The 21,709-nt window shown below is 66.0% G+C and overlaps 14 protein-coding genes across 14 annotated transcripts; 8 read left to right on the forward strand and 6 right to left on the reverse strand.

Moving 5' to 3' along the window:
* Positions 1–8: 8 nt before the first annotated feature.
* On the forward strand, positions 9–1,625 carry MJAP1_000332 (uncharacterized protein; the record flags this gene model as incomplete). Its single annotated transcript, XM_060264302.1, has 1 exon — positions 9–1,625. One exon carries the CDS (start codon positions 9–11, stop codon positions 1,623–1,625), a length of 1,617 nt encoding a protein of 538 aa, XP_060120285.1.
* Positions 1,626–1,634: 9 nt separating this feature from the next.
* Positions 1,635–2,647, reverse strand: MJAP1_000333 (inositol-phosphate phosphatase; the record flags this gene model as incomplete). The annotated part of the gene is made up of 3 exons (XM_060264303.1): positions 1,635–1,845; positions 1,868–2,522; positions 2,545–2,647. The coding sequence occupies 3 exons, from the start codon at positions 2,645–2,647 to the stop codon at positions 1,635–1,637; spliced, it is 969 nt and encodes a 322-aa protein (XP_060120286.1).
* A 45-nt stretch (positions 2,648–2,692) lies between these two features.
* On the forward strand, positions 2,693–4,122 carry MJAP1_000334 (uncharacterized protein; the record flags this gene model as incomplete). The annotated part of the gene is made up of 4 exons (XM_060264304.1): positions 2,693–3,290; positions 3,312–3,942; positions 3,965–4,040; positions 4,090–4,122. 4 exons carry the CDS (start codon positions 2,693–2,695, stop codon positions 4,120–4,122), a joined length of 1,338 nt encoding a protein of 445 aa, XP_060120287.1.
* An 88-nt stretch (positions 4,123–4,210) lies between these two features.
* On the reverse strand, positions 4,211–4,677 carry DTD1 (D-tyrosyl-tRNA(Tyr) deacylase; the record flags this gene model as incomplete). Its single annotated transcript, XM_060264305.1, has 3 exons — positions 4,211–4,362; positions 4,385–4,612; positions 4,635–4,677. 3 exons carry the CDS (start codon positions 4,675–4,677, stop codon positions 4,211–4,213), a joined length of 423 nt encoding a protein of 140 aa, XP_060120288.1.
* Positions 4,678–4,715: 38 nt separating this feature from the next.
* BNA5_1 (kynureninase) lies at positions 4,716–6,026 on the forward strand (the record flags this gene model as incomplete). Its single annotated transcript, XM_060264306.1, has 1 exon — positions 4,716–6,026. The coding sequence occupies one exon, from the start codon at positions 4,716–4,718 to the stop codon at positions 6,024–6,026; it is 1,311 nt and encodes a 436-aa protein (XP_060120289.1).
* Positions 6,027–6,038: 12 nt separating this feature from the next.
* Positions 6,039–7,007, reverse strand: cwf16 (Pre-mRNA-splicing factor cwf16; the record flags this gene model as incomplete). Its single annotated transcript, XM_060264307.1, has 1 exon — positions 6,039–7,007. The coding sequence occupies one exon, from the start codon at positions 7,005–7,007 to the stop codon at positions 6,039–6,041; it is 969 nt and encodes a 322-aa protein (XP_060120290.1).
* Positions 7,008–7,643: 636 nt separating this feature from the next.
* MJAP1_000338 (uncharacterized protein) lies at positions 7,644–8,789 on the reverse strand (the record flags this gene model as incomplete). Its single annotated transcript, XM_060264308.1, has 1 exon — positions 7,644–8,789. The coding sequence occupies one exon, from the start codon at positions 8,787–8,789 to the stop codon at positions 7,644–7,646; it is 1,146 nt and encodes a 381-aa protein (XP_060120291.1).
* A 337-nt stretch (positions 8,790–9,126) lies between these two features.
* PBP1 (poly(A)-binding protein binding protein) lies at positions 9,127–11,031 on the forward strand (the record flags this gene model as incomplete). The annotated part of the gene is made up of 1 exon (XM_060264309.1): positions 9,127–11,031. The coding sequence occupies one exon, from the start codon at positions 9,127–9,129 to the stop codon at positions 11,029–11,031; it is 1,905 nt and encodes a 634-aa protein (XP_060120292.1).
* On the reverse strand, positions 11,032–11,850 carry MJAP1_000340 (uncharacterized protein; the record flags this gene model as incomplete). Its single annotated transcript, XM_060264310.1, has 1 exon — positions 11,032–11,850. The coding sequence occupies one exon, from the start codon at positions 11,848–11,850 to the stop codon at positions 11,032–11,034; it is 819 nt and encodes a 272-aa protein (XP_060120293.1).
* A 40-nt stretch (positions 11,851–11,890) lies between these two features.
* On the forward strand, positions 11,891–13,327 carry COQ1 (tRNA dimethylallyltransferase; the record flags this gene model as incomplete). The annotated part of the gene is made up of 1 exon (XM_060264311.1): positions 11,891–13,327. One exon carries the CDS (start codon positions 11,891–11,893, stop codon positions 13,325–13,327), a length of 1,437 nt encoding a protein of 478 aa, XP_060120294.1.
* Positions 13,328–13,330: 3 nt separating this feature from the next.
* MJAP1_000342 (uncharacterized protein) lies at positions 13,331–14,477 on the reverse strand (the record flags this gene model as incomplete). The annotated part of the gene is made up of 2 exons (XM_060264312.1): positions 13,331–13,567; positions 13,590–14,477. The coding sequence occupies 2 exons, from the start codon at positions 14,475–14,477 to the stop codon at positions 13,331–13,333; spliced, it is 1,125 nt and encodes a 374-aa protein (XP_060120295.1).
* An 88-nt stretch (positions 14,478–14,565) lies between these two features.
* Positions 14,566–16,422, forward strand: MJAP1_000343 (uncharacterized protein; the record flags this gene model as incomplete). The annotated part of the gene is made up of 1 exon (XM_060264313.1): positions 14,566–16,422. One exon carries the CDS (start codon positions 14,566–14,568, stop codon positions 16,420–16,422), a length of 1,857 nt encoding a protein of 618 aa, XP_060120296.1.
* Positions 16,423–16,675: 253 nt separating this feature from the next.
* On the forward strand, positions 16,676–20,814 carry PDK1 (non-specific serine/threonine protein kinase; the record flags this gene model as incomplete). The annotated part of the gene is made up of 4 exons (XM_060264314.1): positions 16,676–20,182; positions 20,396–20,414; positions 20,575–20,662; positions 20,685–20,814. The coding sequence occupies 4 exons, from the start codon at positions 16,676–16,678 to the stop codon at positions 20,812–20,814; spliced, it is 3,744 nt and encodes a 1,247-aa protein (XP_060120297.1).
* A 528-nt stretch (positions 20,815–21,342) lies between these two features.
* MJAP1_000345 (uncharacterized protein) lies at positions 21,343–21,663 on the forward strand (the record flags this gene model as incomplete). The annotated part of the gene is made up of 3 exons (XM_060264315.1): positions 21,343–21,391; positions 21,415–21,505; positions 21,528–21,663. The coding sequence occupies 3 exons, from the start codon at positions 21,343–21,345 to the stop codon at positions 21,661–21,663; spliced, it is 276 nt and encodes a 91-aa protein (XP_060120298.1).
* Positions 21,664–21,709: the final 46 nt, after the last annotated feature.

Below are 21,709 nucleotides of genomic sequence, written 5' to 3' on the forward strand. Positions count from 1 at the left end.
CCACGACCATGGCGTTTTCGTTCGGAAAGCCGCCGGGCGGCGCGTCTGCGCCGCTGTTTGGCAATGCAAGCGCCACGCCGTCGTTCGGCACTCAGGCGCAGGGAACGCAGGGCGCGCCGGCGGGGCAGGCGGGGCAGTCGGGCTTCTCGTTCGGCAGCACCGCGCCGTCGGGCGGCCTGTTTGGCCAAAAACCCGACGCGAGCGCACAGGCGCCGGGCGCACCGGGCACGCAGACACAGAGCGCCGGGCTCTTTGGCCAGCAAAAGCCGGCGTCGACTGGGATGTTTGGACAGCAGGGGCAGCAGGGGCAGCAGGGGCAGCAGGGCGGATTGTTCGGGCAGTCGGCGCCGGCACAGCAGGGCCAGCAACAAGGCGGCCTCTTTGGCCAGTCGCAGCCGGCGCCGCAGGGCCAGGGCGGTCTCTTTGGGCAGGCATCGCAGCCCGCACAGGGACAGCAGCAGGGCGGGCTCTTTGGCCAGTCGACCCCACAGCCGGCGCAGGGCCAAGGCGGGCTCTTTGGCCAGTCAACACAAAACCAGGCGAGCGGCCTTGGGCAGTCGGCGCCCCCCGCGCCCTCCGGCGGGCTCTTTGGCCAGTCGAGCACACAGCCAGGCCAGCAACAGGGCGGCCTGTTTGGCCAGTCGTCCGCCGCGGCCAAGCCCGGCGGCGGCCTCTTTGGCGCGCAGCCTGCTGGTGCGCAAAAGCCGTCGCTCTTTGGGCAGTCGCAGCCTGCATCCTCCGCGCCGCCCGCGCCCATGGGCCAGTCGACTTCCGCGCCGCAGGACAAGAAACTCGGCGCGCCGCTCAATACGCAGCTCGAGCAGATCCGAGCGAGCTGGGATACCTCGAATCTGTCTACTTGCCAGTTCCAGCACTACTTGTACAACCGTGCGCCGGATGCGCAAGCGCTCCCCCAGCTTGCCGTGCGGCGTGCGGATGCCGTTGGCCCGATGCACGATGCGCTGTGGGCGAAAGCGATGCAAGAGAACCCCGAGCCGGACCGCCTATACCCCGTGCTGGCCGTCGGCTTTGGCGATCTGCAGGCGCGTGCGCGTGCGCAGTCTGCCGAAGCCGGCCGGCAGCACAACAAGCTCGCCGAGCTGTCCAAGCAGCTTTCTGCGCTGCAGCAGAAGCACGATCTCTCGAACGCCGTCCGTGCACAGTCGGCAATGCTGATGCAGGCGCGTATCCACCAGCGGCTCCTGAGCCTGATCAAGGACAGTGCGACGCTCATCCCCGCGCTGCGTGGCCAGACGATGACCGCGAGCGAGGACATGCTCCTCTCGGTGCTCGAGTCGTGCGAGGCGCAGCTGAACGGCGCGACGAACGAGTACGCGGGTGCGACACAGACGCGCCTGCGTGCGCAGATCAACGAGCTCTGGGCGCAGCTCGGCGTGGTGCGCGCCAAGCGCGAGGCGCTTGCATCGCAGGGCCGCGTCGACTCGGGCAACACCGAGTGGGCGGTCGTGGACGAGGCGAGCTTTGAGGAGATTACGAGCATCCTCGCCTCGCTCCAGCAGGGCCTGCTGCACCTGACCAACACGCTCAGCGCGGATACCAAGGCGCTGAACATGGTCTGCGACGGGCTGACCGGCGTCCCGCTCGTCGGCATCCGGAATCGGTAGCTGCATAGCCTACTTGGGGTCCCACTCTTCCACCGCGCCGTAGAATGCGCCGATGGTGCGCTTCTGCGCGTCGGCGCCCGACTCGCTCGGCACATCGCCGATCGCACGCACGACGAGGTACTTGCGACCGGTGAGGACCTTGGGCGTGACCGCCGGGGGCCACGCGCCCTGGGCGGCGGCGGCGGCGGCAGCGTCCTTGGAACCGACCACTGCACAGCCACTGTGTGAGAAAGAATACGTACGCTTCGCGCGCAATCACCATGCCCGCACACACATCCCACGCCCAGCACCCAATCTCCCAGTAGAGGTCGAGGCAGCCGGACGCGACGTGCGCAAAGTTGAGCGCCGCCGAGCCGACGGAGCGCACGCCGAGCGCCATCTCGCCGCCTTGCACGCCGCCGGCTGCGTCGCCGGTGAGGCGCTGGAAGGTGCGCGACTTCATGTCCATCACCTCCTTCGAGCGGTCCGAGCCCCACTCAAACGCAAGGAGCGCCTGCTTCAGCGACGGCAGCGGCTGGGGCTGCGCGAGGGGGAGCGAGCGGCGCTCGGGGTGCAGCGGCGACGTCATAAACGCGCCGCTGCCTTTGCGTGCAGCGTACAGATGGCCCATGAACGGCGCAAAGATCACACCGACCACCGGCTCGGACTGGTAGACGAATCCGATAGAGATGCACACGAACGGGAAGCCCTTGACAAAGTTGGTCGTCCCGTCGATCGGGTCGATGATCCACGTCGGCGCATCGGTGACCTCGGCCTGCTCGCCGGCCGCCCAGCTCTCTTCGCCGATAAACTGGTGGTCGGGGAAGCGCGCCTTGATCGACTCGCACACGAGCTTCTCCGTGTTCTGGTCGGTCTCGGTCACGAGATCCGCCGTGTTCTTCTTCTCGTCGAATCCGGCTGTGTCAGCTGGGCGACGTACTCGCATTCTTAAAGCGCGTCTCAGAACCTTCAACAATCGCCTGGCCGGCACGCTGCGAAAGCGCAATCGCAAAGTCTAGCACCTCGTCCAAGTCCAGCGGCATCGTGGTCAATGTCCGGGCACGCTCCACGTGGATGTGGAGGCCGCCATGCACGGCCGTGAGGAGGGTGGGGGCTGGGCGCCGCTGCGTGCTGCCGAGTCGTTCCTCGGGACGCCGCGCAGCGATGTGCAAATGACGCCTTTGTCGCAGATGCCGGTGCCGCAGACGCAGGAGTCGCCGACGCCGGCGTGGATGGAGCGTCCAACGGCGCTGCTCGAGGACGAGGACGAAGAGGCTGAGGAAACGTGGGGGGACGTCATGGACGAGCCCGAGGACGAGGACGAGATCGCGCCCATTACACGCGCAAGTCTACGGCTGGAATGCGGGCTTCCAAAACTCGACGCGTTTGCGGGCACAATGCTCACCGGCGGTGCGTACGCGCCGGGCGAAATGCAGCAGCACCCAGGCGACGAGGCACGCCTGGGCTTTCCGCTGGGGTCCGCGCTCGAGATCGTCGGGCCGCCGGGTATCGGCAAAACGACATGGGCCCTGCAAATGGCTGTCGGCGAGCGCATGCACCATATTCTGCACTCGCTCGACCTGGCCCTCGACGAGCTCGGCTCGCAGCTCGAGGCGGAGCAGGACGCGTGGGACGAGTGGCTCGACGCAAACGTCGTGCCGTGGTGCGCACAGGCCGTACTTGTTGGTACGTCGACATGCTCACCAGACACCGAAGGAAGCATCGTTCCGGAGCGCATCGTGCAGATGGCGCGCTCGACAGTACAGAAACACCTCGATGCGCCGAGCGTCGTGCGGTGGATGAGCGCGTGCGGCGCCTCGGACACGAATCGCATGCGCCCGAGTCTCGAGCGGTGCGTGCTCCAGGGGCTACACGTCGTCCGCGCCACGTCGCTCGGCGACCTGCTCGCGTTTCTTGGCGTGGCGGCCAGCAGCGTGCTCAAAGTGCCCGGCCTGCCGCCCCGCACCTCGCTCCTGGTGGTCGACTCGATCTCGTTTTTGCTTCATACCCATGCCCAGGCGTCGCGCGAGCAGCGGAAATCGCGCGCGGACGCGCTGGCCAATCTCGTCCAAGCACTGACGACGCTGCGCGACTTTTATATCCCCGAGCACGACCGCCTCACGGTGATCACCACGGCGCAAATGGCGACGCGCATGCCTGGCGACCGCCGCACGGCCGAGGCCGGGATCGAGTCGGTGCTCGTGCCGTCGCTCGGCAACACGACAGCGCCGGCGATGCGCGGCTCGTTCGACACGTCGGCGTACGACTGGGGCACGAGCCTCTTGGGGCGCAGCGCGTGGCGGTTCCTGCTCTTTTACCACGGCGCTCAAGCCGCGCGGTACGTCGTCTTTCTCACGCAGCCACGTCTATATCCAGTCGCGGCCCGAGTCGCACGCGGCGCCGGCGAGTGATTTGTGCATTGGCTATCGCATAAATGTACGTCGTACGGCTGACGCAGGAGCACGGCATGCTGGAGCCTGCCTAGTGGTTTTTGTCGAACGAGTCGATGGCTGTGTGAGAGGAGCGACGTACTGATCGTCACAGGGCCGTCGTTCACCAGCGACACGTCCATCATCGCGCCAAACTGGCCGTCTGGGTCAGCGGCGCTACGCACTCTTGATGCGCTCGGCCTGGTACGCGCCGCGCATTTTTTCCAAAAACGCCTCGTAGAACGGCTTGGACTCTGCACCGTTCATTGCGCGGTGAAAGTCGGGCTTGGTCCCTTTGGCGGTCTTGGCATAGAGCGTGAATTGGGAGACTGTATAAGCCAGGACACGCACCACACAGAATCTCACCCCCGAGGTCGCACACATTCACCGCCCACGGCCTGGCCGTCTCGACGTCGACCTTGTTCAGCGCGCCTTGCTCGACGCGTGCGCCTTCTGGCCAGAGCTTGAGGCTGAGGATCTTTTTGACCAGGATATCGGCGTGCTCGGGCGTGTCGTCATTGCACACGCCGATCAGTGCAAGGAAGCCGGGGCCGGTCTGCGATACCAGCTGCCCGTCCACTGGATCAGCACAGGCACCTACCGTGCACAGAGGCTTGCTTCACACGCTGCAGCACGGCGCGCATCGTCGTCTGGGGAGCTTAGTCAGCGATTTTTTGACACGATGAGCGACGCTCAGCAGGCCCTTCAGTCGACGCTGCTGCGGCTGTGTGTGCTGTGCGCCACGTCGCTGCAGGCGATCCATCCCAGCCAGGCGCCACAGGAGACGGTCGATAACGAGGCGGCAAAGCAGGACGGCGCGGCACTCAGCGAACAAATCTACAACGACCTGCATGCCCTCTTGAAAAAGACGCTCAAAGATACCACTGGCCTCTCGCTCGCGATGCGCCCGCCCAAGGGGAGTGTGCAGGATACAGACGCGCCGCTCGCAGGTCTCGATCAAGGAAGCATCGATGCCGCATCGGGGCTCCTGCAGTCGCTCGCGACCGATACCGTGCCCAAGATGGCATTCCTCGCGAACCTCGCACAGAAGAATGCCACGGTCTGGTGCCTGACCGAGGCGGCAGCCAACGACGAGAGCGTTGCACTCGCAAAGGAAATGGGGGCAAAGCTCGTCTATGGCGATGGCGCCAAGGGACGCAAGGCGATCGAGGCAAGTGTCGGCGTCCTTTTTGCCAGCGAAGTGCGCCAGGCCATTACGGAGGTGGTCGACCTCGTCGCGCAGCTCTGTCAGAGCTTTATGGATATGCGCACACGCACCGTGCTTGACCGTGCGCAGGCACGCCGCGAAGGAACGACGGCCTCGAACACGCTTCCGCCGCCCACGCGCCAGCTGTCTCTGACGCTCACCAAGAAGCTGTGGAACTTTTGCGATGGCTTGGCGGGCGAGGGGAGCGCGGAGAAGCACGTCGCACGGCTGCCGCGGAACAATAAGGAGGCGCTCATGAAGGTGTGGAAGCAGTCGCAGCTCATGCTCCAAGATGGGCTCGACGAGGTCCAGGAGACGATCGAGAACGATGACGACGAGGAAGAGGAAGAGGATGACGACGTCGGCGCGCAGTGGTCGAAGTCTGTCAAGCTATCCGAGGACGAGCGCCGCGTCGCGCAGCAGGTGTTTGCGCTGCTGCAGAGCGGCATGGCATTGCAGAAAGACGTGCGTCTTGCGCTCTTCCGCGAAGCACACGCGGATGTGGACTATGATGATGTCGGCGACGCAATGACGGAGCTTGCCGAGGCTCAGGACGATCTCGTGGCAGCGACGTTGTACGGCGAGGAGGAGGAAGAGGAGGAGAAGGACGACGACGACGACAACGACGACGACAACGAGACCAAGGCGGACGCCGAGCCCCAGTCCAACCTCAACGAGGCCGCCAACGCTTACCTTTCTGTATGCGAGCACCTGTGCAACGCCGCCCGCCAGGACACCTCGCTATTGACGTCGGTGAACAAGGCCCACCAGGCCGTGTTCAAGTAGTATAGTACATACCTATTTACGCACCAGCCCCAGCGCGTTGGGCCCCCGGCGCTTCTTGGCGACCGGCTTAGGCATGGTATTGGCAGGCTTGGCAAGCGACTGGAGATGCGCGCGTGTCGCGTCGCTAAGCAGACTCGTTGCATCCGGCACGGACTCGACGACTTCTTCGGCCGCTTCGGGCGCTTTTTGCTTTTTGGTCGGCGTTGGCTTTGCGTCGGAGCCGTTCGGTGCGGCGTCCTCTGGGTCGTTTGGCTTGACAAACTGGGTGCCGTTTGGCTTGGCCTCCTCTGTGCCGTTTGTCTCGCCCGCGCTGCCGTTCCGCGCGTCGTGGCGCTTGCCAAAGTACTTTTTGACCAGTGCCTCGTCTTCTTCCTCCTCCTGCGACCGCTCCGTAGTGTCGTGCGCCGCTTCCGGCACCTTGCGCTTGCCCAGCGAGACGCTCTGGAGCACGGTATCTGCGTCTACACGTTCGTGCCGTGCGTTGCGTGTGCGGATATCTTGGAGTGCATCCATAATCTCCATCTCGCGCTGCGACTCGATCGTGCGTTGCTCGAGCGCCTTCATCGGATCGACCTCCTCTTCCTCCTCTTCGTCCGAGTCAATTACCGTGATGCGGTTTTCCTCCTTGCGCGGCCCGTCGTTCTCGCGCCACGGCTCAAAGTTGCGTGTCGCACCGTCTTCGGCGGCATAATCGGTATTTTTAGGGTCCGTCCGAAAGATGATCTCGGCGCTGCACCGCGTGCACTTGATGTAGAAACGGTAGATGGGAATCCCGTAGTAGTCCTCGCCCTGCACGATTTCCTTGCGTGCATTAAACTTTTTTCCTTTGTAAATAAACTCTCCGCACGAGTTGCAGCGCATCGAGTACGGCGCCATAAGGCGCACTGTCTTCTTGTGGCCGGATCCGTGCTTGGTACGGTTGCCCTTGACTGGGTCATAGTCCGGGGGGTAGTACCGGTTGATCACCTTGCGCTCCGACATGGTGGCGGCGAGAAGCTTACGTAACACTCCACACCATCACCATGGCCTTGTGGGAGACGTCGTAGGTGCATTGGCTCACGCAGGGAGCCGTCGCTGGGTGCACAGGCGCTCGCTGGCGCCGTATCAGTTCTAGCGCTGATTTTGGCCGTGCGCACCGCGTACCGTACGCTGCGAAGCACGGCCGCGCTCGTGTTTTGGCTCGCAAAGTGGGGCGTCGTGCTGTATGCCGTGCTCCTCGCCTACCTATGGTACACACACGACACGCCGAGCTCGACGCACCATGCGCTCGCGAGCATCAACTCGCTCTTTCAGGGTAGGTCGGTCGACTGACGCAGCATCGTCAACGACCCTTTTTACACTCGCCGTGCGCGCCTTGCAGCAGCCGGGCGCGCTTGGCACGCTTGCCCACCAGGTCCAGGACGCGCTGAATCCGCCGAGACGGCGGCGTGCGCCACGGACACGCTCGCGTGCGCGGCGCGCGACGGCGACTGCGCAGCCGGTCGACGAGCTGCTCGACGCGCTGGGCCTGCGAGACGTGTTGGATACCGTCGTGGCGTTTGACCCTGCGGCGCACGCGGGGATTGCGCAGGACACGCTGCCGAAGCGCGAGAAAAAGTCGCACTTTTGGAAATATAGCTAGGCAAGGTTGTCGATACCCCACACTTCGGGCGAGGGCGGCGAGGGCGACGTGCGTGCCTCGTGCCAAAACAGCGGGGGCGTTGGCGGCGACGACCGCGGCGAGGGCGTCGGCGGAGCGTCGGCGTCCGCATGCACATTGCGTGCCTCGTACGGAACAAGAGTCTCGTCGATCGTGTACGCCATATCGTCGCATGCCCCGTGAAAGTTCCAGTGCTGGCCGTCGAGCGCACGTGCCAACATCCAGTCGGTGTACACGCCTGGATGCGCGCGGTGCGTCGGCTCCCACGGCTGCGCCGGTGCCGTAGCAGTAACGAGTGCGATGCGCAGCACACGCCCCGCGCTTCCGACACGCAGCGCAGCGACGGCCGGGCGCAAATGGCGCGTCGCGCCGACCCAGTGTTCTTCGTCGTGGCCGACGAGCAAGATGTGCTCGAGGTGTGTGCACGCGTCGACGATCGCCTGGAGTACCGGTGCGGGGCTCTTTCCTCCGTGGGCGTCTACAAAGCTCGGCATGATCAGAGCGAGATGTGAGAGGCGCGGCAGTGCGCCGAGTGCTGCGGCCGTGCGTACCGACAAACGGCACCGTGGCCCGTACAGCTGGAGGTGCGTGAGCGCGTCCCACGGCGCCGGCGGCTCGCCCGCGTACCACACGGCGTCGACCGCGTCCCCCGCCCACGGGCTCTGCAGGCAGACGAGCTCCTGGAGCGAAGCACGTGCCTCTCCGAGTCCCCCCGCGCCGTCGCGCGTGTCGAGCGCGAGTGGCTCGCACTCGATCCGGAGCGAAGTGAGCGACGTGCACCTGCGCAGGACCATGCGGAGGAGCGGCGCCGTCTGTGTGCCAAAGAGCTTGGTGTGCGTGACGCCGTCAAAGAGTGCTGCGGCGCGTCCTTTGGTATCCTGCAGTACGCTGATCGTGTGCGTATGCCGTGCCACGAGCTTCCCCAGTCCCAGCACGTTCTTGGTGATGCTGAAGCAAAAGTGCCGGAGCGCGTCTTCCCCCCGTAGCACGATATCCGGCAAGAGGTAGTGCCCCCACAAGCGCACAAACCATGCCCTGCACGTCCGCGCGAGGCGCACCGCCGCCCGCCGTGGCTCCTCCTCCATGGCCGCTGCGTCGAGCGCTATCTCTTTCAGGACACTCATCGGCAGGCGCGGCGGCGTCGCCGGCGCCGCCCGTGCGCACGTCCCTCCGTGGATCGTTTCGAGCGCGCCGTGCATGAACACCGCCAAGCCACGTGGCAGTCACGCGAACCACGCTCCGCGCCGGCGCTGGGGCACCGCGATGACCTCGACCACGCAACCTGGCGCGCAACGGCGCTCATCGAACGCAGGCAACTCGGGACGTGGCCGAGGTGCATCTACGACTATGGGACGCTGGAGTGCAGTGGCATCTGGCGGTGCATCGCCAAATGCCCCGAGTGCACGCGCCGGGGCGAAGCCGGCGAAAGGCGCTGCTCCGAGTAAGGGCGGCGCGGACCCCATGCGCGAGGGCCTGGTGTGTCTGCTTGCGATGCTTGTCGGGCAGATGGTCGTTGTGACGATGCAGAGTGGCGAGCGGTACGTCGGCGTGCTGTCTGCCGCCCGCACCGAGGCGAGCCCCCTCGGCGTGGTGCTCACCGCGGCTCAGGCGCTGACAAGCGAAGGCAAGGGCGATGTCGGCGAGGTGATCAGCTCGCTCGTCATCCCCGGCTCGGATCTTGCCGAGATCGATGCGACGAACGCGCAGCTCTCCGCCTCGGAGGAGCTCGAGGCGCTGCAGCAGAACCTCGCCAAGTCCAAAACCGGATTCCGCACGGATACCGAGATCAGCCAGGCCGGCCGCCTGGACGAGCGTGCGCTGCAAAAGTGGGACGATGTCGGCGAGGCGCTCGAGGAGACAAACCTCGAGACGAGCAACTCGGCCCAGGGCTGGGACCAGTTTGCGGCGAACGAGGCGCGCTTCGGCATCAAGTCCAACTACGAAGAGACGCTGTACACCACCAAGCTCGACCGCTCCGGCAAGGACTTTAAGCAGCGTGAGCGCGAGGCCGACCGCATCGCGCGCGAAATCCTTGAGCAGGGCTCGGACAATGTGCACCTTGCCGAGGAGCGCAACCAGGTCGATGCCTCGGAGATCAACGAGGAGGACAAGTACGGCGCGGTGGTGCGCAACACGAATGCAGACGCATCCCCGTCTGCCCGCAGCAACGCGCCCGAGGCGAAGCCGGCGCCGGCGCCGGCGCCGGGCAGCAAGGCGCTCACCGCCGACTTCCGCCAGTTTGTCAGCGCGGAGCGCGAGCGCCTGGTCGTGCGCAAGGCGGAGCTTGCGCAGAAAGAAAAGCAAAACCGCCTCACGGACCTCAAGGCGTGGGCGCAAAACTTCCGCCTCACCACCCCCGTTCCGGCCGACCTCCAGCCAAAGAAGGAGGAGAAGAAGCAAGAGGCCAAGGACAAGCCTGCGTCGTCGTTCAAGATGAACGCGGCCGCGCGCTCGTTCAACCCCACCGCCGCGTCGTTCACGCCGGGCGCGCGCGCGACGCCGTCCGCGTCCGCGTCGCCGGCGACGCCCGCGGCGCGCCCGGCGGCGGTCCCCGCTCCTGCCCCCGCTCCTGCCCCCGCTCCTGCGCCTGCGCCTGTGCCTGTTCCTGCACCTGCGCCTGCACCTGCGCCTGCGCCTGCGCCGCCCCCCCAGCACCCTTTCTTTGGCTCGCGCATCCCAAAGAATGTCGGGCCGTCTGCCCGGCCGATGGACGACTTCCGCGCGCCAAAATCCAAAAAGCTGCCCGAGGCCAACTCGGTCACGGCCTGGTGGCCGTACACCGGCCCCCCCTACCGGCAGCAGGTCGCAATGAGCGCAATGCCGGGGCCTGGCAAGCCGTTTGGCGACGCGCAGGGCCCGGTCGGCATGCCGCCGATGATGCCGCCGATGGTCGGCGTGTATCCCCCCGCGGGCGTGTCGCCGGTGCAAGGCAACCGCACCCCCGCATCGCCCCATGCGCGTGTGGGCAAGTCGCCCCGCCAGCCGCCGCCGCCGCTGCCGATGGGCATGCCGCCGCAGGGTCCGATGCCGGATCAGCAGCAGCCGTATGCGCTTGTCTATCCGCCCTATGGCCAGTACCGCTTCCCGGCGCAGCCGCCGTACATGCCGCCGCCTGATCAGATGCCCCAAGGCGCGCCGATGATGTACGCGCCCATGTCGCCGTCGCTCGTCGGCCAAATGCCGTTTGCGCCGCCGCCTGGGCCCGGCGTGCCGTACAGCCCGATGCCCGCCGCGCCGTACGCGATCCCCCCGCGGCCTGCTGCGAGCCCGGGCGTGGGCAAGCACCAGGAAAAGCGGGGTCCGCGGCCGGACGGCGCGAGCCGCGGCGCACCGAACCGCTCCGAGAACGCGCCCGACCGGACGTAGCTACGGCACGTAGGGCCGAATGCACCACTGCACCACCTCTTTCCATACCTGCTCGATGAGCTCGCCGCGCGGGGGCGCTCCGGCAAGCTCGGGCATGGCGCTCGCCGGCGCATTGCCCGGCGGAGGCCACTGGCACGCGTCGAGCCAGTCGCTCGGCATCGTGCCGAGGACGAACGGCGAGACGTCCACCCCCTCTGGCGGGCGCCCGATGCCGATGCGGATGCGCGCGACGTCGCCGGCGACCTTCTTCGTACGTAGCATGGCCTGCGCGCTGCGCACGCCATTGTGCCCAGCGGCGCTGCCGCCAGCCTTGAAAGAGATTTTGCCAAAGGCGCGCGACATTTCGTCGTGGAGGAGCAGCACGTCGTCCGGCAGACGCACGCCCGGATACGCGCCCTGCGCCGCGGCGATGCCCGCGCCGGACACGTTCATGAGAAACTTGGGGATATACAACACAATGTCGGCCAGCACGAGCGGAAAGCGCGCAGGCTCGGCCTTGAACAGCGGGCTAAACTTGGTCCCTTTTTGCGGCTTGGTATCGAGGAGGACCGAGACTTTGGCGACCCACCCCTTCGCCGCGCGCTCCATTGCAAACGCGCGCGGGAGCTCGCTCGGGGGCAGCGCATGCGGTGTGCCCCGGAATCGCTCCATCGTCGCCGCGACTTCGGCGCGCACCTGGACGTCGTGCGCCGCAGCACACCGCGCGAGCGGCTCCAGGACGTACTGCCCTATCGAGTGCCGCGTCGTGGGGTGCGTATAGTTCCCCAGCCCCGCCAGCAGCACCGTCCGGCGCACCACCGGCCGCGGCGCCCAGGCCATGTCGATGACTAAGCGGCGAAGAAGCCTCCCGACTTCCGACATGGCCCTTTTGCAGCGCGGCGCTTTGGCAGCGCAGCGCGTCGCGCGTAGCCGTGCGACGCTGCGTGCGGCCTCTTCCTGGTCCGCGGTTGTGGACAGTGCCAAGAGTGCGCTGAGCGCCGACGGGAGCGCGACGGACGGCCGCGCGGCCGTGCGGTCGCTGCTGCGCGACCCCCTCGAGGTCGTCGGCGAAGAGCTCTCGTCGCTGCGGCATAATATCGCGTCGCTGCTTGGCAGCGGCCACCCCTCGCTGGACCGCGTGGGCAAGTACTACTTCCAGGCGGAAGGCAAGCATGTGCGCCCGATGATTGTGCTGCTCATGTCGAAGGCGACCAACGGCCTGAGCCCCGCGTGGGGCGCGCAGCGTGCGGCGGCCGTCGGCGAGGACGCGGACGTGTCCATCAGCCCCGAGAATGTCCTGAATGACGTGAACCCGAGCGCCAAGGCGGCCGAGCGCAGCCCGGCGCCGGCGTGTGCGTCGCCGTATGTGCCGCACCTGCAAAACGTGCTCCTTCCCACGCAGCGCCGCCTCGCCGAGATCACCGAGATGATCCACGTTGCGTCGCTGCTGCACGACGACGTGATCGACGCGTCGGACCTGCGCCGCGGCGCGCCGTCCGCGCCGAGCACGTTCGGCAACAAGCTCAGCATCCTCGGCGGCGACTTTTTGCTCGGCCGCGCCTCGATTGCGCTCGCGCGCCTGCGCGACCCCGAGGTCGTGGAGCTGATGTCGACCGTCATTGCGAACCTGGTCGAGGGCGAGGTGATGCAGCTCCGCGCGAGCGTCTCGGACCAGGTGCCGGTGACGGACGTGGGGTCGTCCGAGCCCAACGCCTACGTCCTCGACCGCTTTTGGACGCAGAGTACCACGCCGCAGGGGCCGACGCGCGAGCTGTTTGCATACTATCTGCAAAAGACCTACCTCAAAACCGCGTCGCTGATCGCCAAGTCGGCGCGCTCCGCGACGGTGCTCGGCGGCTGCGGCGAGGCGCCGCTCGCCGCGCCGGCGCTCACGAGCGAGGAGCGCGCCGCGGCGCACAAGGTGTGCGATGCGGCGTACGTGTACGGGCGCAACGTCGGCATCGCGTTCCAGCTGGTCGACGACCTGCTCGACTTCCAGTCGACCTCAGAGGCGTTCGGTAAGCCGTCGGGCGGCGCGGATCTGCAGCTCGGCCTCGCCACCGCGCCGGTGCTCTACGCCTGGCAGGAATTTCCCGAGACGAACCTCGGCGAGATGGTCCAGCGCCGCTTCTCGCAACCTGGCGACGTCCAGGAGGCACTCGCGATCGTGCACCGCTCCAACGGCCTTGCACGCACCGCTGAGCTCGCCCGATACCACGCGCAGGTCGCTGGCGAGGCGCTCCTTGCGCTGCCCGAGAGCGATGCACGCGCTGCGCTCGCGCAGCTCAACGAGCAGATTATTACTCGTGTCAAATAGCTGCTATGCATCTTGATCGCCTCCTTGGTCGAGCCACTCGCCGAATGCATCGGCGCGCTGCTGCTCCTCGTCCCCGTCGTCGTCGTCGCCCCCGGCCGTGCGCCGAAACTTGGGGCGCCCGTCGGCAAGGAGCGCCGCAATCTGGCGCCCGGCAAAGTACCGGCCGTCCATCTTGGCGAGGCACGCGCGGGCGGCCGCCGGCTCGCGGAAACGCACGGTAATTACACCTTCGGGTTCACGCTGGGTTAGCGAGTGCACGTACATCCCACAGCACCACATTCGTCACCTCGCCGAGCGACGCGCACTCCTCGCGCACGTCCTGCTTCAGGTCGAGGAGCAACGTGGGGTCCTCGTCGAGCTCGGCCAGCGTAAACATCTTCTTGAGGATGAGCGTGCGCGCGGTCTGGCTCAGCTTCTGGCTTGCTTCGTCGCCCGAGTCCGAGTCCCAGTCGTTGATCTTGCTGTTCATCTTGGTCATGCGCTTCTTGATGCTCTTCCGGTCGGCATCCGAGAGCGCCTTGGGCTCCTTCTTTTCTTCCTCACCGCCCTCTTGCCGGAAGGCAGCGGGCTCGACGTGCATGCAGGGGCCGCTGCACACGCCTTTGCTCGCGCGCAAATAGGTATCGTCGAGCAACTGCACGGCCAGGTCGACGCTCTCCGGCTTAAAGTAGACAACGAGCGCCTCGCCTTTGAACGCGCCGGTGCTTTCGTCGTGGTACAGCTTCACGCGCGGCTCGCCACGGTCGTCCTCAAGCAGCACGCCGTACCGCGAAAAGACCTCGGCGACCTCGTGCGCCTCGGTATCCAGCGGAAGCTGCGTGACAAACACGGCCGTATTCCGCTTGGCACGCTTCGGCGGCGCCTCGCCCTCGGCCTTACGCTTCTTGCCTTGGTGCCGCTTGAGCACCGGCGCCGCAGGTGTATTTTCGTCTACGCCTTTTACGCTGTACACCTCTTGCTGCTTGCTGATCTCCTCCTCGCCGATGCGCTTGATCCACCGGCCCTTTGTCACGCGCTCCTCGTCATCCGTCGGCGCAGGGCCGTGCCACTCCCATTCCCCGTCGTCCCCTTCCCATACATACTGCTGCGTGCTCTGATCGAGGTGCACGGTGTCCTCGCGGGCGTCCAAATACGCCGGCGGCGCGCTCATCGTCGGTGCAAGGGCCACCCCGGTGGAGGTGTGTACTTTTTTTCGGCCGGCCTCGTTTGCCAGCGCTCTACGAGTCGGGTGGTGCAGTATGAAGCGCATCGCCGACCGTCAAATTCAGCGCGAAGACGGCGACGACCCGCACGCGGTGTCGGTCGAGTCCGAGGAGTCCTCTGGTGGGCCCGCTCCCGCCGTGCAGAACCGCCCGATGCGTGGTCTGCCGAAGCGGAGAGGGCCCGCGGCTGCGCCGCAGGCGCCTGCGCCGAGCGCAAACCCCTTTGCAAAGGTCGCCGCGGTGATGTCGCCGAGCGTGCCACTGCAGCCGGTGCCGTCGCAATTTGCGAACCCCGAGGCGCCCGCGCCGTGGCCCGTCTCCTCCGGCTCGATCAACACGGGCAGCCAGCCGTCGTGGAGCGGCGGCGGGCAGGCCGTCGCGCCGCCGGCGCAGCCCGCACAGAGTGCGCCAAGCCCAAAGAAGGACGAGGCGCCGTCGCTGGATGAAAGCAAGGTCGACTTTTTCAAGTCGGTGCGCGGCCTGAACTGGTCGATGACCAAGGAGCTGGTCCGTGTGCTGAACGAGGCCAGCGACTGCTCAAACCTTGGCTCGGCGCTGCATGCGATCGACGAGCAATACAGCGAGCACTACAAGTCCATCAGCGACAAGTGGGCAGCTGCGGAAAACGCGGCCAAGGAGCAAGAGCGGGAAAAAGAGACCAAGGACGCGATGGACCCCGAGATGGCTTTTGGCTCAGTATCCGCCACGCGCCCGCTGTTGAGCACGCTGGGCGATGCAGCAAGGAAGAGCGCACTCGACACGAAGCCGGAGCCGCTGCGTGATCCGGGCTGGAGCAACAAGGTGATGACGATGGAGACGACGCCGAAATCGTCGTCGCTGCAGTTCCCGTCGTTCACCGCACACTCCTTGCTGGGCAATGCATTTGAGTCGAACCACGAAAATGTGCGGCCCACGCCGAAGCATATCGGACAGAGCATGCTCCCGTCGTTCCTGGGCTCGAGCCGCGAGCAGAACGACGCACACCGTGCGAGCGCATTCCAGCGCCAGGCCGACGCTGTAGAGCGGGAGGCCGAAGTCGATGCCGAGACGAAAAAGGTCGACGAGCGGGCCGAGGCCGAGAAGGCCAGCGAGGTCGAGGTCGAGGCAAAGGAGGCCGAGGCCAAGGCCAAGGAGGCCAAGGACAAGGCTGATGCCAAGGACAAGGCCGAGGCCGAGGCCAAGGCCAAGGCCGACGCTGAAGCCAAGGCCAAGGCCGACGCTGAAGCCAAGGCCAAGGCGGAGGCTGACGCCCAAGCCAAGGCTGATGCTGAAGCCAAGGCCAAGGCTGACGCCAAAGCCAAGGCCGACGCCGACGCCAAAGCCGATGCCGCCAAGCCCAGCGCTCCGCCGACCTTTTCGCTCAAGCCCGGCGGCTTCTCGTTCGCCGGCCAGAGCACCTCATCGATCCTCCAAAAGAGCGATGAAGGCGAATCGAGTGCCCCCCCGTCCTCCGCGCCGACCTTTTCGATCCCCGCTACGGGCTTTTCATTTGCAGGCACGTCGCTGGCGCCCAAGTCTACCCCGACTACGTCCTCGCCGCCTGCCCCTGCCACGACCGCATCCACTCCGACGCCTGTTACGACCGCTGCGGATACCGCCGCAACTCCCCCTGTGGACACGACAAAACCTATTGCGTTTGGCTCAGCAGCTCGTACACCCTCGTCGAGCTTCTCTGCCAGCGCCCCCTCGAGCACGTCGCCGCACCGCTTCTCCTTCGGCAGCAAGCCCAAGGGGGGCTCTGCGTTTACCAACGCTGCGATCGGCCCCGCCTTTGCCAACACCAGTGGCGTGGCCGCCGGCGGGCAGTTTTCCTTTGGCAGCGCCCCCATCGCCTTTGGCGCCGAGGACCGCACGTCGCCCGAAAGCCGCCCACCGCCCGATCATAGCTCGTAGCACGTGACGAAAGCCGCTTCCCGCCGCGACGCGTCGTGGTGACGTGCGGAGCATGGAACATGCGTCAGGCACAGGCCGTGCCGAGGCGCCGCGTGCCTTTCCTGGGCCACTTCCGGGCCCAGATCAAGTCGATATAGAGAAACCCCACCCAAATGCGCCACTGCGCAGCCCGCTCGACGAGGCAGCCGGCGCACGGCCCTCGGCGATCGGTGCGAATGCATGGCGTGTGCCGCCGAGCGCGACGCCAGCAGCGATGGGCAGGCCGCACATGCAAAAGACACTGTCGCAGGAGCGCGGCGTTACCGACGAGCCGGTCGCATCGTCGCCGCGGCCGTCGCAAGGGGCGGCGAGCGCCTCGCACTCGTCCTCGTCCTCGGGGCGCCCCCGTGGCGCGACGCACAGCTCCGAGTCGAGCGGACACAGCTCGGGTCTCGAGCGGACGCAGTCCAACAGCAGCACGTCGTCGGCGAACAGCACAAGCAGTATCGAGGCAGTGCCGTTCCGCGCACCGCCCCGTGGCAACGTACGCGGCTACGGCAGCCAGCACACCATCTCCCCAGACGCCGACGCGCTCTCGTGGCCGCATCGCGACTCGCTGCCGGAGCAGCCGGAATGGTCGCTGGACACACACAACGAGACACGCTCCACGCAGAGCTACGATCCGGAGCAGGGCAACGAACCGTCGCAGGGCACGCCGATGGCCTATACCAAATCCCTCCCGCTGCGCCCGAGCTCGGGATCCTCCACGACGCCGCGCATGAAGCACCTCGTAAAGCCCGCCAACGATACGTGGATCTTCCGCAACGGGCCGGGCCTGTCGAGCTCGCGCCGCTCGCCGATGCTCGTGCCGACCAACGAGCTGGAGCCGGAACCGCAGCCGCAACGCAAGCGCACGCCGCTCGATACCAGCCGCCCCGCGCCGCCGATCGACTACAACACGATGATGAGCACCGTGACGAGCGCACCGATGGTGGTCGCGAAGCGCTTTTCCCGCCCTTCGTCCCGCACGTCGTACCGCTCGCGCCACGCAGAGTCGACCCTGTCGCGCAACTCGGACGTGCAGCGCACGCCGGACGCGCCGCCGAAAATGCTCGAGGGTGACGAAACGTCGCTCGCATCAGGCTCCTCCGTCACCTCGATCGCCGTGCCGCAGCCGCCGCCAGCAGCAGGGCGTCCTACACCCGCCGAGATCGTGCGCATGGAGGCGCAGGCCGGTACGGCGCGCGTGCCGAACACGCCCGGCATGCCAAGCGAGGCCGAGGAGCGGGGGCAGTGGCGCGCACGTACCCAGGACTGGGTGCAGAACCTGCGCCTGCCGCCGTCGCCGGACGGACCGGCGCCGGAGGAGAGCGTCGTGGACCGTGTGCGCCCTTTGCCGAGCGGCTCGCGCCGCGACACAAACAGCTCGCGCCTGAGCGACTGGACGATGGACGCGACGCGCGTGCGCAGCTCGAATCGCTCGTCGAGCAGCACGCTCATGCCGCGTTCGCCGTCGCCGGATCACCGCACGAGCATGCCGAGCTACGATCCCGTGTCGCCCCGTACGCGCCCTACGCCGCAGGGCCTCGCGCCGCACCTCGCGGCACACAGCGAAACCACACCGCCGGTTCTCATGCCGAGTATCTCGGCGCAGATGGGGCACCACGGCTACCTCGTGCCCACGACCGAGGTGTTGAACCCGGGCCTGATCGGCCGCCCGCTCGGAAACGAGCCGCTGCTGACCGCTGAGGCGAGCGGTGTGCGTCCGATGCACGCGGCGACGACGCTGCCCGTGCCCCGGCCGCCGATCCGCGAGCGCGCCTCGCCGTCCAACGACACAGTGGTGCCACGCACCAAGTCGCCCGCGCCGTCGCGGCGGCGCACGCCCAGCGACTTTATCTTTGGCGAGGTGCTCGGCGAGGGGTCGTACTCGACCGTAATCAAGGCGTGGGACCTGAACGACATCCCGGAAACCCAGCGCGCTGCGCTGCAGCGGCGCCCGAGTGCGCTCGAGGCGGCCGCGGGCCACGACGGCGCGGCGGCGCTGCCGGGCGGTGTATCGGCGCGGGCGTACGCGGTCAAGGTCCTCGACAAGGTCCACATCCTCAAGGAAAAGAAGCAAAAGTATGTGCGTGTCGAAAAAGAGGCGCTGAGTCTGCTGCTGCACCGCCGCGGCGTTGTCACCTTGTACCATACCTTTCAGGACCGCGAGAGCCTCTACTTTGTGTTGGAGCTTGCGCCGAACGGCGAGTTTCTGCACTATCTACAGCGCCTCGGCTCGCTCGACATGGCCTCGGCCTCGTTCTACGCGGCGCAGCTCGCAGACGCCATTGCCGGTATCCACGAGGCCGGTGTCATCCACCGCGACATCAAGCCGGAGAATATGCTGCTCGACGCCAACATGCGTATTCTGGTCACCGACTTTGGCTCCGCCAAAATCCTCGGCAAGCTGGACAGCGCGCCAGGGAGCATCGCGAGCAGCACCGTGAGCATCGCGCCGACGGAAGCTTCGGACAACAGCCAAAACTCGCGCGGAAGCTTTGTGGGCACCGCCGAGTACGTCTCGCCCGAGCTCCTCGGCGAAAAGACGGTCGGCATCCCGTCGGACTGGTGGGCGTTTGGCTGCGTCCTGTACCAGATGCTCGCCGGCCACTCGCCGTTCAAGGCGGCAAACGAGTACCAGACATTTCAGCGGATTCTGCACCGCCGCCTCAGCTACCCGCCGCGGTTCCCCGACGTGGCCATCGAGCTGATCGACCAGCTCCTCTCGCTCGATCCCGACGAGCGCCCGGGCGCGAAAAAGGTCAAGGGGAGTGCCTTTTTTGCGCAGACCGACTTCCGCACGATCTGGACCGATCCTGTGCCGGAAATGAAGCAGGGGATCGTCGCCAAGAACCCGGGCACTGGCCGTTCGTTTTCCGATGGTCTCAAGGAGCTCGAATCGTCGTTTAATGCATTCCAGGCGCACGATGCGTCGTCGCCGCCGTCGTCGCACCCGACGCGTGATAGCACGCTCTCGCCGAGCGGCGCAACGGGCGACGAGTCGTCGGTCAGCTCCTCGGACGAGGCGCGCTCGTTCAGCCCACAGGCGGAGCGGCGTACGGCACTTATGCCTCCGATTCGGAGCGCGACAAGCGCAGTGCCAGAGAGGTCGCAGAATGCACAGGACAGCTCGTTCATGGCAGAAATGTACGACGATCTCATGTTGCCTAACGAGGTCGTGAGCTACTCGAGCCCAATTGTCTTGAAGCGCACGGGTGCGGGCGGCATGTTTTCCAAGCGCTGCCAGCTCTTGCTGACGAGCTACCCGCGGCTGCTGTGCGTAAGGGAAAGCACGCGCACGCTCAAGGTCCTCTGCGAAGTGATCCTACGCCCGGTCCCGCCCAACGTCACGGACGACCAGCGGGGTGGGGGCGTGTATGCCGCGCTCGAGCGTACCACCTCGCAGCGCAGTGCGACGACGCGGCAGCGCAGGTCGCACTCGCTGCGCAGCCAGCCGTCGCTGCCGGCCATGTCGTTCCAGTCGATGAATGCGCTTTCGCGGGGGCTGTCGCGCATGGGCGCCAACCGCACCGCAAGCGACGCATATTCGCGCTACCCGTCCAGCGGTACGCCGTCCAGCGTCGCTTCGCAGTCGGAAACCAACATGCCCGCGAGCCTGGGTCGCAGCCCGTCGGGTCGCGAAGACGCGCTTCGATTGCCGCTCGCGAATGAGAGCAAGTACGATAATTGGCTACTGAGTGTGGAAACCAAGGCGCCTCGCTCGTTTATTGTGAATACGGTACGTCGACCAACTAACGCAGCCTGGGCGAGCATTTGTTTTTGAAGATCCAGCAGGGGACCCGCAATACTGGGCACAGTGCATTCGACAAGCCGAGCTCCAGTACGCCGTGTCCCAATCGTGATGTGGAGAGGTGGGGTCGCCTGTGCGTGCATGTGGGGTCGTCTGTGCGTGCAGGCAGGCACACTTCGGCGACCCGTGCGTCTATGCAAGCACACTCCAGCGCCCGTGCGTAGCGCACAAGCAGCACGTTGCTGGGGTGATGCTGCGACCGTAGAAGCCATAAAAAGACGCTCGTTTGGTGGTCGCCTCGCCACAATGAACTTCTTCACTCTCCTGTGCTTCTTTGCTCTCGTTTCTGCCTCGCTGGGTATGTTGATTTGTTAATGTAGTGTTTGCTGGGTCTACCGCGGTGGCCCAGCCGATGGCGCTCATGGCGCGTGGTGGCCAGTGCAGCGGCGGCGGCCAAGTGCTGCAGGAGTACGTTGGATTGCTGACACAGAATTGAGCAGGCGATCCTCGCGGTCCTTCCGATGCTCTCGCCCATCCTTACCGCCTTGGGCGCGCCCGAGGTGACTCCGATCCTTGGCCTCGTCCTCAAGGTGCTCGAGTCGCTGCACCTCTTTTGCTAGTGTCGTAGAGTGATCCATTTATTTAACACTTATTTGGGCGAATTGTGGGGAAGTGGAGGATGCTCCGGCCGGTGGTGGCACACAGGTGGGGAAGGCGTGCGTGCGATCTTTGTACCTTGTATCCGTTCCTGTGCGCTTGGTTCCTGATCTGCAAGGGTCCCATGCTCCTATCTTGTCGTCGTCGGACCGCACATCTTCAGCACGTGGTGATCAGGTCATGGTCTATTCAGCCATGCGGCCAATCCTGTGTGTGCCCTTCCCGACGATCACACGAAGAAATGGGGATCTGTAGATGCATTGCATAGATTTCTCAGGGGATATTTCATGCAACAGCACAGACCATACTACGCTCGGGGAAAATGCCAGTGCGTACGTCCAACGCCTGAGCGTGCGTCAAGCGCCTGTGCGTACGCAGAGCACGTTCCCCGTCAGTGCGCAACCCCCCCACCCCATTCTGGGGTTGGGCGCCTACCCTAGAGCTAACCAGACAAGGATAAAAAGAGGCCTCTGCCCACCCCGACCCTCACCATGAAGTGGACTCCTATTCTCTCGCTTGCTCTGTGCCTCATCGCCCTGGGTACGTCTCTCTTCTTACACCAGCCGACGCCCACCAGCCCCTTGACCTTACGTCCGCTCTGCGCCGTATGCGCCGCGGCAACAGTCGCTGCGGCGGCTCGCCCGAGCTGCAGCAGTACGTCCTCTCTCTGACACAGCCTCGAGTCGACGCTGCAAAAGGCCTCGCCGCACGTCCACAAGGCCCTCTACAAGGTGCACAATGACCATGCCCAGGTTAACGCTACTGCGCAGCACATCCACGCGCTGCTTGCCAAGGTGCAGGAGCTGTGCTAGCTTCCCCGGTTGTTCTTTGTAGGCAAGACAATGTTATTTTGTTAGG

The sequence above is a fragment of the Malassezia japonica genome, chromosome 1, assembly GCF_029542785.1.
Source record: "Malassezia japonica chromosome 1, complete sequence".
Lineage (NCBI taxonomy): Eukaryota > Fungi > Basidiomycota > Malasseziomycetes > Malasseziales > Malasseziaceae > Malassezia > Malassezia japonica.